Source organism: Propithecus coquereli, unplaced genomic scaffold, assembly GCF_000956105.1.
Source record: "Propithecus coquereli isolate 6110/MARCELLA unplaced genomic scaffold, Pcoq_1.0 Scaffold244, whole genome shotgun sequence".
NCBI lineage: Eukaryota > Metazoa > Chordata > Mammalia > Primates > Indriidae > Propithecus > Propithecus coquereli.
Window position 1 is genome coordinate 805819 of NW_012147997.1, and position 11352 is coordinate 817170.

At 34.4% G+C, this 11352-nt stretch overlaps 1 protein-coding gene across 1 annotated transcript in view; it reads right to left on the bottom strand.

The window, feature by feature from the left end:
- The window catches only part of COL19A1 (collagen, type XIX, alpha 1), a 383175-nt gene that overhangs the window by 303709 nt on the left and 68114 nt on the right, over window positions 1-11352 (bottom strand). Inside the window, exons 8-10 of the mRNA XM_012646513.1 lie at window positions 8122-8202; window positions 4252-4377; window positions 3077-3139 (exon numbers count right to left, since the gene is read on the bottom strand). Of these exons, the coding sequence (XP_012501967.1) occupies window positions 3077-3139; window positions 4252-4377; window positions 8122-8202 (270 nt within the window). The remainder of the gene's footprint in view (window positions 1-3076; window positions 3140-4251; window positions 4378-8121; window positions 8203-11352) is intronic.

The window sequence follows — 11352 nt, forward strand, 5'->3', positions numbered from 1 at the left end:
TTTTACCTTCAAATTAATTCCTATAGATTAGATGAGGATCAGATTGGGTAAAACTGATACATAAAAAAGGTCTTGTCAATTTACTCAATATATTCAACATAGGATTAGAAAAGATGAAGAAATATTTTTATTTCTTATATTGATGTAGGCAAAGAAGTCAAAAGCATAATATTAAATAGTACTTCTGTGAAGTTATTGCTAAGAGAAGGTATTCCTTCTTTTAAAAAATTATGAACATAGTTTGACTCAATTAATTCTGTATTGATGTGTTATATCCATAGAACGAGCATCTATCTGAGTAATGTCAGACTAGAAAGAAAGTAAGTGAAAACTTACTTGTAATCTCTAGGTTAGCTCATTAAACTACTCAAAATACAAACTTCCATAGTGGGATTGGAGGGTGAGGAAATCAATACCAGTTTCTGACTAAGGATTAAGTTAACTTATTTCATTTTAAATTGTTTTGATTTTCTCTCAAAGTTTATTACCAAAGCAATCATTGCATAAAGCCAACACATTTTGGCCAACTAACCGGAAATATGGAAGATAATAATACGAAAACAAACCGGAAAATTATTCCCCAAATAGAGCTCCCTTAGGAGCTCACACATTCCCTTAGGTTCAGGAACATTAAAATTTTAGCTGCTATTTTACAAAATTTCAACTTGAAGTGGGTGAGGGTATTAGCAAGGGTCTTAAAGAACTGAGAAAGTAATGCTGTTGCTAAGTAATTAGGTTGCTAACTACACTTGCTAAGAAAAGGGAATTAAAAGATTCAAGAAAATTACAATAATTGAGTATGAATGAAAGAAAAGCATTAATTATTATTTCAAATAATGTCATACAGAGTTTAGTCTTGGATAGAGGGCACAGTTAGAATAGTTTGATTAGATGCCCTGATACAGAATACTGATCACAACTAGGCGTTTAAATCCAAGTGGTGGTATTTACAACTGTATTACTCCACAAGAGGGGAGCATCAGCTTTATGAAACAAAGACCAAAAACAGTAAATCATATTAATATTAAAAGAGCATCATAGTGGATAAGAAAATAGACAAATAAAGATAAACACAAAATTATGCCAAAACTTGTGGCTTTTTTCTAAATATTTTTCTTCTTCATTAACTAATTGGTAGTAACAAGCTAAAACTGGTAAGATCAATGTGAAAAGAATTTTTGTTTTTAAAAGAAAAATTGTAGTAGAACAATAATGAGTTACATAATATTCTTCTATGATTACCTTATTTAGCTCTTTCCTTGAAAATTGACTTTTTGTCCTGGTTGGCAGAGTCCCCCTGGGCAATTGGGGGGTAGAACTTATAGTTTCTAGAAATAGCTGAGTTGATGATTTTGACTTTCCTTGAGGTACAGTGTTGACTCATTCATTCAACATATTTTTAGCTCCTATTATGTGTTCTTCTATGTATGGAGCTCGTAGAACTCATATTCTCAGAAGAAGACATACAAATGACCAACAAATATGTGAAAAAAATGTTCAATATCACTAATCATCCGTGAGGTGCAAATCATAACAAAAATGAGATATCATCTTACCCTAGTTAGAATGGCTATTATCAAAAAGACAGGCAATAATGAATGCTGGCAAAAATGTGGAAAAAAAGGAACTCTTGTACACCATTGGAGAGAATGTAAGTTAGTATATCCATTATGGAGAACAGTATGGAGATTCCTTAAAAAACTAAAAATGTAAGTACCATGTGATCTAGCAATTTCACATCTGGGTATTTATCCAAAGGAAAGGAAATCAGCATGTTGAAGAGATATTTGCACTGCCATGTTTATTGTAGCAATAGTCACAATAGCCAAGATATGGAATCAACCTGGTTATCCATCAACAGATGAATGGATAAAGAAAATGTGATATATTATATACATAATGTAATATTTTTCAACCATAAAAAGGAATGAAATCCTGTCACTTGTGGCAACATGGATGAGCCTGGAGGACATTGTGTTAAGTGAAATAATCCAGCCACAAAATGATAAATACTGCATGTTCTTCCTAATATGTGAAATCTAAAAAGTTAGTCTTATAGAAGTAAAGAGTAGAATTGTGTTTACCGGAGGCTGGGAAGGGTCAGAGGGAGGTGGGGATAAGGAGAGGTTGGTTTATGGATACAAAATTACAGCTGGAAAGGAGGAATAAGTTCTGGTGTTCTATAGATCTGTAAGGTGACTATGGTTAACAATAATTTGTCTATTTTCAAACAGCTAAAAGAGAAGATTCTGAGTATTCCCAACACAAAGAAATGGTGAATGTTTGAGGTAGTTAATGTGCTAATTACTCCGATTTGGTCATTACACATTGTATAAATAAATCAAAGTATCACACTATAACCCATAAATATTTTAGACAGGGGTGGGGAGAAGGGCAAGACAAATCTCTAAGAATGGGATATTGCCTAGAATTGCACACTCAGAGGTCCAGCTCACTCCCCATCTTCTCTATTAAATTCTTCTCAGTCTTCCCAGATTGTTTCCTCAGGACACTTTCAACTCTTACATAGCATCTAACACATATGGCCATGTAGTTTATCTCTATCTCCTTCTAGAAATAAAATCCTTCAGAACAAGCAATCTATCCTACTCTTGTTTATATCCCCCTACAACACCCAATGTACTCAACAAAGGTTGGCTGTTTAAATCACAGGTAGGGAGGGATCTAAGGAAAAATCTTTAGTAGAGAAATGTCAATACACAAGAGAAATAAGATTTTATCAGGTATTTGGAGAAGAGAATGCTAAAGACGGTTAGGGCAAAACTAGAAAATAAACTTTCCTGCTTCACAGTTTTGCTTAGAGCTTATGGATACAAAGACTTGCAGCTCCAGATCTTTTCAAATTTCGTGCCAACCTTCCCATATGAACTCAAAAGCAGACTTGAATGTGGTATAGTCTTTCTTATTTCAGAAATCAGCATTTTAAAATAGTCTTTGGTAGCCTTTTACAGAAATGTGCATTTGTATGTAACATACAAAAATGAGATGGACACATTTTTAAAGTTGCTTTTGAACAAACCCCCTTTCATCACAACAGTATTTGGTTGTGTCTTACCTGCTCTCCTTTATCCCCTTTCGGCCCAGGTGAGCCTGGAGCTCCCGGTAATCCTGCTTCTCCCTGAACAATAATGAATTCCTACATTAGCAAACATTCTGTCACATTGATCTAAAGAAAAATAGTTTATAAATATGAAGCTAGCAATAGTAAGCTAAAGCTCTGCTCTCCTCTGAGCTGATGCTGGTCGGTCCTCTAGAATACCCTTCTTCCCTTGTTCATAAGGCTCACTATTCCTTACTCTTCCAAACACCATTTAGAATCATCTCCTCCAGGAGACCTTCTATGGACTGGAACACATGCTATTATGGTCCCCCTGAACCTTATACTTGCTTTTCTTGTGGAGCTTATTATGCAATGTTGGTCACAAGAGGAAATGGAAGATTCCTTTAAGTTTTTACCCCATTCCCATCCCTACTGGTTCAGCCAAAAGTGAAGTCATAGTGGATGGGTAAGTCTAAGGACATGTATTAGGTCACCATGCTAGGGGACACTCTGCTCTAGGAACTGGAGGCAGTTCTCCTTTCCTTGGATATGGGCATAGGAGAAAGACAACAAGAGGCCACTTAGCCTACTTTTAGCGCAGGCTTTATGACTACCAGTAACATCCACAAAAGAAGTTCATGTAGGTCCACGGGGCCCAGCCTCATCGACCAGGGGATCATATTGGTTCAGGTGAAAGTCATTCTTTGAGTAATAACACAGCCCCTCTGCTTACTGCCACCTCCCAACTTAGAGTGGAGAGAGAGAGCTAGTCGAAAATTTTGGGATACTTGAAAACTACAGTCTACACACACACAAAATACTATGTAGAGTGTTTTTGTATATGTTTTTTGAAGAGCTGGCACTGTGAATTTTCAGAACTGCAGCCCATTCCTGGCACATGCTAAGTATTCAATACTTGCTTATTGTACAGGTGGTTCCTTCCTTCGCCTTTCTATTCATTCTAATACACACCCTGGAAGGAAGTTCAGATAGGCTCAGAACTATCCAGGTAAAAATCCAGGAAATCCTATCTTCAATCCCCTTTTCCTAACCCACTCCAGTGACTTAGGTATTTGATTCAACTAGCGCTGAAGGGCAAGACACATTCTGCACACCAGAGGCCACATTCAAGGAGCCCAGCTCACTGTCTAGAGTGGCTTTTCAGTGGGCACAGATTAGAACTAGCATACCTTGTTTGGAATGCACTGGCACTGGTCTGTAAGTTCCTGCTTTGCTGGCAGATATGCAGACATTTTGCCGGCATGAGTCGTTACCGATGATGATGCAATACTGCCAAAGCCATGCTGCTCTGGGCACTAAAATCCAAACACAGGCTTTAGGGAATGAGGTAATTCCAAACATTCAGACATTCCAAACACTGGCTCCCACCCCAAACTGGCGATGACTGGGGTTGACTGCAAGAACTGCCTTCTTATTACCCAAAAGTTGACACCAGTGTGTGAAAGTTTAACATACTTTTGCTATTTCACTGAGCCCACTATGTGTTTTATTATACCCCGCAAAATACTAAAAATGATAGTTTTAGTGAGGAATCTAAAGCTATATTAGATGACTTTATGACAAGTACAGTAATACCATACATTGATAATAATTGCATTGTTACAATAAAAATAATTTATACAAACAGTATGTGTATATACCTTTTGGGACCAAAAATTAAAGCATTTGAACCTGCAGTGAGATAATTTTAAAGACATATAAAGTAGAAAAAAATTATTTTTATACTCTAAGACAATGGTTATTAAATCAAAGTATACTTTATTCTAGCCCACTGTCCTTTAAAGATATTAAAAAGTTCTCCACTGCAACAGACAAGTGGTAGATTTTATACTTAGACAGTTGATTCAGAAAGTACTGGACAATATGAAATGAAATTTGGTTACAAAGCAATGAACTTTTTTTCTCTCAAAAAGTTAATCCAGATGGAGAATCTGAAGAGGATAAATGCATTTTTTCTTCTCAATATTATATACCAGGCTTCTTACCACGGTTTATAACTCTGAATTTGCAATTTCATGAAGGCAAAGCATTAGGGAAAAGAGTTCATATGTTGCTTTGTATACTACAAATTACATATGCATGGAAAAGTATTTTCAGGATACAAAACTAAAATATTGTCAGTAGTTATCTACTGTGGTTGAGATCATGGTTGCTATTTATTTTCTTTTTTGAATTTGGCTATATTTTCCAAGTTTTCTACAATAAACATACAAAAATTCTGTAACAGAAAATTTATTTTGAAAAATGGGCAGTAGTGTAATGCTTTGATAACAACAATGAAAATTGTAAAGAAACTAGCACCCCAAAACACTGTGATGAGTTTCCTGTCTTCACCACTAGTTCTTTTATATGTACTCTCTCCAGATTTAATGATTAGTTATTTCATTATCCTAATAAGATTTCAAGTTCAAAAGTCTAAAAACTACTGTACATTTGAATGAAACAAGATTATCACCAAAACAGTTCATTCATCTTATATGATTTGATATGATTTCCCAGCCAGTTCTTGTCCCATGGTTCCCAGTCAGATAATCAAGATGCACTTAGAATTCAGAATTTTTCTCTGGATAACTGAGTCACTATATTAAACTAAAGATGTAAACAACTGTAAAAGTATGTCTCAGGCTTCACTATAAAACTGTCCACACTCCCCAAAATGTGCCTAGGGGCAGCAAAAAACATACAAGGAAGGATTCTTCTCCTTGTAAAACTTCTGGTTTTGATTTGACACATATTCAGATTATTAGCCCTTAAAATTTTAATCACATTTCTCTTTTATTTCAACAAACGTTGCTGATTTCCTCCTTTTCTTCACATTTGTTCTTCATTTACTCTATGTCTGTAGTCATGAAAATTCACTGATTCAGAAACTGAAAATCTAATTTAATATGTGAAGAAGCATATTTATAGATGATCTTAAATAAATTCTACCTTTGAAATGTTCCATAAAATATTAACACCAAAACATGTGTGATTTGTAATTCCAGAACAAAATTAGATATTTAAACAAGTACATTAAAATTTCCTGAGTTCAAAACATTTCGAAAAAAAAAAAACATGTGGCATCAAAGGAACACCAGATGCATTTAAACAGCTTTTACGTAATTATTAATCTTCCAAACTATACATTCCCATATGTAAAACATACCAAGTTTCTATCTTCTATTAATTATTAAATGGATAGTAATGTTACCTTTAAATAATTATCAGCAGAAAAATATACAGTCTTTTGTTACTTTTTTCATAGATGGGGATGAGTTCTACCTTAATTTCTACTTTTTAACAAATAATTTTTGAAAAACATGATTCAAAAATTTTGTGTTCATAATGTGTGAGGTCATGTGATTGCTTTGAATTACGAAGCCACTCCATCCAATCCATCACCTATACTTCTTAAACATTTTGCTCATAACTCAGGTTGAAAATGTCTATTATATAATGACACGGGGCAGTGATTAGTGGTCAGGAATATAATATTTAGATATATGAAAACACTATTATGTTACTTTTCAATCAGAGATAATTATTATTTTAAGAGCTCTTACATGAAAAAAACATAATTGAAAAAACCTTTAGAGAATTAACATCTTCAAGATTTAAATGCGTAGCTCCAGGAAGTCTAGGTATTTCCAGTCTTTATATTGGCATTCTAAATTATCTTTTTAGATATTTATAGAAAGATATTTGGCTGGCTTTCATTTTGCTTGGAATGAGAGCCATAAACTAGTTTGGAGATATGCTTTATAAAGCCAAGTTACATAAGCAAAACATATAATATTTGAAAGACTTAGCTATGCTTTGAGTCACTTGGTCACATTCTTATCCCATCACCTAAATTGAGCTACAGAAGTTAAAAATATTTCTAAATTACAAACTATTAATAAAATTTTCATATAATTTTCTATGGAAAATATAGAAATTTTAGGAAGTCTAAGATAAAAAAAGCATTTTCATCTTTTGCTTTTCATATTTTCTTTCTGTAAGGTTTTTAGAATTAGTCCCTTTCAAAAATCTTTCTGTCCCATCTATCTCTTTTAGTAGTTTAATAAGTCAACAAATCAAACAATTGACCAGCTTCTCAGAACAAATCACCAGGAATAAAAAAGAAAAGTATAAAAGTAAAACTTCCCTCACTGAGTCTAAATTGTACTTAAATAAAAAACAAATATAATGGTATGTAATGACATAAGCACAGATGACCATTACAATGAGAGATATAGAAAGTATTGAATTTGAGTATTTTTCCTGGAACGAAAGATTGGTATAAGAAAGTAAGGTTGTACAGTTAGGTTGGGAATATTTAGAATAAGACGCTAAGGAACTGATTTATATTTTGTTGCCAAATGGGAGTCACCTAAGGCCTTAAAAATAGAGGGTAGGGAATGTGCCTTATTCATGTTTGTTAGCCCTGTTCTTTAGCACAGTGTCTAGAAGATCAGTGTTTTTGAATAATAAGTGTTTTCTGGAAGAGGATGAAGCAATACACAAACTAGAGAATTATTGTGCTTATGCAGCAAAGAAAAAGACCTGGAGATGGGGAAAGCAGTTGACAGGATATTGCAATAGTCCAGGCATGTGATAAAGGCGGACTTTGGACTCAAAGCATAACTAAGTAACAGGGAAAAGGAAGAGGAAGATGAAATATCTATCACCAAGGAAAATGAGCCAGGACGAGTGACAGGCTGCAAAAGGGAAATGAGTGAGAATAAAACAGGATCATAGATTTAAAACTCCTGTAACTAGAAAATGATGATTCTACTATCAGAAAATAGTTTAGGGAGAAAGGCATAAATTCTCTTCTAGTTATGTTGAGTTCAAAGTGAGGACATAATATCCCCGAAGTTCAAGGTGAACGTTGGGATTAAAACGGTGAAAGAAACTATGAGAGAGACTAAGAAGGCTTTCTTACTTGGAATAAATTGCTCACCCAGCTTCAACAGAAGATATTCCGTGCTACTCTACATTTGGACTCTACAGACTATGCGACTAAAAGATAACTTGCGTTCTTTATTCTTCACATGCCAAGAAAATTAACTTACCTTAGTATCTGATATTTCACAACATGTTTCTTGAGCTAGGAAATTTGCATTACAGTAGATTTTAAGTTGGTGAAGTTCAATCTATTAAAACGGTAATAAGAAACATCATTAGTTTTTTTGAATATCACACTTAAGCAGTTAAAAACTATGGTAATTTAACTGGCAAGATAAAAGAAGCTAATACAAATAAATTACTGGTAAATATTTTAGTGTTTTCATTTAATGTTAGGATTCATTATTTTATGGACCACTTGAGAAATAGACATAGAATCAGAAACAGACAGATCGAGGAAATCAGGTAATGAAAATTGCAAAGCTTGGCTAATTGTTTCAAACAATAAAAAATATTAATAAGTATTTACTTAAGGAAAGGCATTGCTATGCACTACAAGAAACTATGCCCACAAAATGAAAGCATTTCAAAGTAAAAAATTCTGGAGAAAAGGTCAGTCAGTGGATGGAAAAGGCTTCATCTGTAGTTCCAGATCTCCTGTTTGTGGCACTGAAATAGATGAACACTTTCCAATAAGGAAAGAAAAAGGTGTTTATTTGTATCCGTATTTCATGAATTATGTCTAAAACCTACTGATTTCATATAATATTGGTATAACCCTGGGCAAAACTCAATCGTTATACAAAATAATTGATTCCTTCCATTTGCATAGCAGATTCATGTTTTTTTGGTATTTGAACACAAAATTAAAAGTAATTTAAACAAAGTAAAATCACGTCTTTAAATATGAGATCAAGCCACCACCTAAGAAAAAGTAAACAATACTGACTATTGATAAAATATCAATATGATAAATGTATAAATAGGCTGTTTGAATTCCTCAAGCACTGAATGTTGTATTAAATAAGCTTTATGTAAGTAAATATTGATTGGAGCTTTGAAATTAGTCTATGGTTACAAATTTAATAATTGTATGATAATTTGAGGTATAATATAGGTCAGGAACAATCTCTCGCCTCTCCTTCTCTTTCCTTCTCCCCCACCTCTCTCTCTCTCTCTCTCTCTCTCTCTTTCTCTCTCTCTCTCACACACACACACACATACACACACACAGAGCGCACATTCTTTGTCTTCCAAAGTAACAGAGCTATATCATGCATTACTTTGAGGTCAATAAGTACTTCCTATAGAAAGACTTAACTGTAATGTTACAATAGTTAATCCTATGATAATAAAAAGAAGACATCCATGATTAGTTGTTGATCTCTACCCCAACATCAAAAAAGCAAAAAAGGAGGAAAAAGCTCTAACTTTTATTTTACACTGAGATAAATAAAATCAATTCAGCTCATAGAAAGCATTAAGAACTTTAGGTATCTTGTAGATTCATGAGCAGCCTAAGATTTACAGGCAATGTAAAACTCCAAGACTAAATAAAATTTAATCATTCCTTTTTTATAACTTTTTGCAAGGTTATTGAGTTAACTTTTATTTGTAAAGTTTAAATACACTGTCTTACATAGTCCAGTGAAATACTGGCAGTACCATACCAATTATGTAGAACAAAGAATGGGGACTCCAGTTAATTAATACTGTTCTTAACTAAAACTTATTTATCATCATCATTGTTATCAAAATAGCCAATAAATACTGAAATCCCATTATATACCATCCACTCTGCTAGGCCCTGGATATAAATTATTTTGCTCCACTAAAGATAGATCATCAATTTTCAAAGAATTAGGACCTCATTGAGAATCCACGACACTGAAATTACAATCAGGCTAGTGTGTGCTTTCTTTGTTCATTAGTTACTTTAGAACCCTTCATTGACACAGTGCTTTAGAAGGAGAATGTTTAGCGTTAAGTCTGCACTGACCCTTGTCAAAATGAAGATTTGTTTATTTAAAAAAAAAAAATCCTTTACATCAGTTTGATCACTTTCTCAACAAAAGCACATGGGTAGGATATGTAAAATAAAACCCAATCAGTTGAATATTTTTTTCAATAACATACAGTCCAAATAAATAAAACATTTTAATAATGCAACAGATCTTATGAATCACAGAGCTTGTATAGAGAGATGAAAAATTAGTCCACTTAGAGTTTTAGAAGGACCAAGAATCTTTTAAAAACTTATATGTATTTGTTTAACTCAAACAGTGACTATCTCCTGAAAAAGCTGCATCATCGTGACACGCCTTCAATTCTATCCTCAAATGAACTAAGAATCCACATTAAACTATGAGCCACTGTAATACTATGGTTTCACGCTTTGTTCTTTTTATAAGGGCACACGTGATATTCTTTAGCTTTATTTCTGGGGTCAATTCTTTCCTTGGGTGAGAAGTTAGTGAGACACAGGACATAGCACACTCAATCTTCTGAGGTTGAGCTCCAAAACTGGATCCACTCTTGCAGTAACTTGCTCCTCTCTCCCTGATGCCCTCTCCCCATGAGCTTAATCTCAGTTTTCTCTTTAGTTCTTCCAGTTCCTCTGGAATCAGAGCATGCTTTGCTCTCACTAGTCCTGCAAGAGACCAGATTCCAGTCCTAAACTCCGGTACTTGCAGCAGGTACTTCTGCCACTCTCCACTGCTGTTGCTAGAATTCCCTGAAGCTGACTTCCTCTCTACCTGTACTCCACCTACTGCTGCAGTCATACCTCTGATGTTCTAGCTGCTGGTGCCCACTTCCTCCTTGTGCCATTGGAGAGACCCTACTGAAAGGTCTGTTTAGTACTCTTGGTGTTATGATGAATAATGTTATTATTATTAGCAGCTACCAATTACTGACATAGATTTTCATCCTTTTATTAGCCTTTGAGATCTTTGTAAGCAGGAGCAGCAGTTTTGTTTTGTTTTGTTTCTTTCCACCTTCTTATGCCAGTGTTGAATGTCATACCTGGTCCTAAATAGATAAATGAATTTATAGAGAACTGACTGCATAGTAGGCACTATAGCATATATTCTGTGCAATCACAACCAGTAACTCTACCAACTCTATTTTATAATTGAGGATACTGAGGCCCAGACAAGTTAACAGCGAACAAGGTAAGTGAATGGACCACAACAATTAAGTAGCCCAGCCAGGATTTAAAACCAATCCGTATGACTCCCAAGCTGGCTCACTCTCTATGATGCCACGATGTCTTGTCTCTAGGGCTGGCATCTTTTGCCCTGGTCTATTTTCCTGGTCATCACTGAGCCCTAGTTATTGGCATTTCTCATTTATTTGCTCACTCACTGTCTCCAGGAAAAAATAATAATAAATAAATA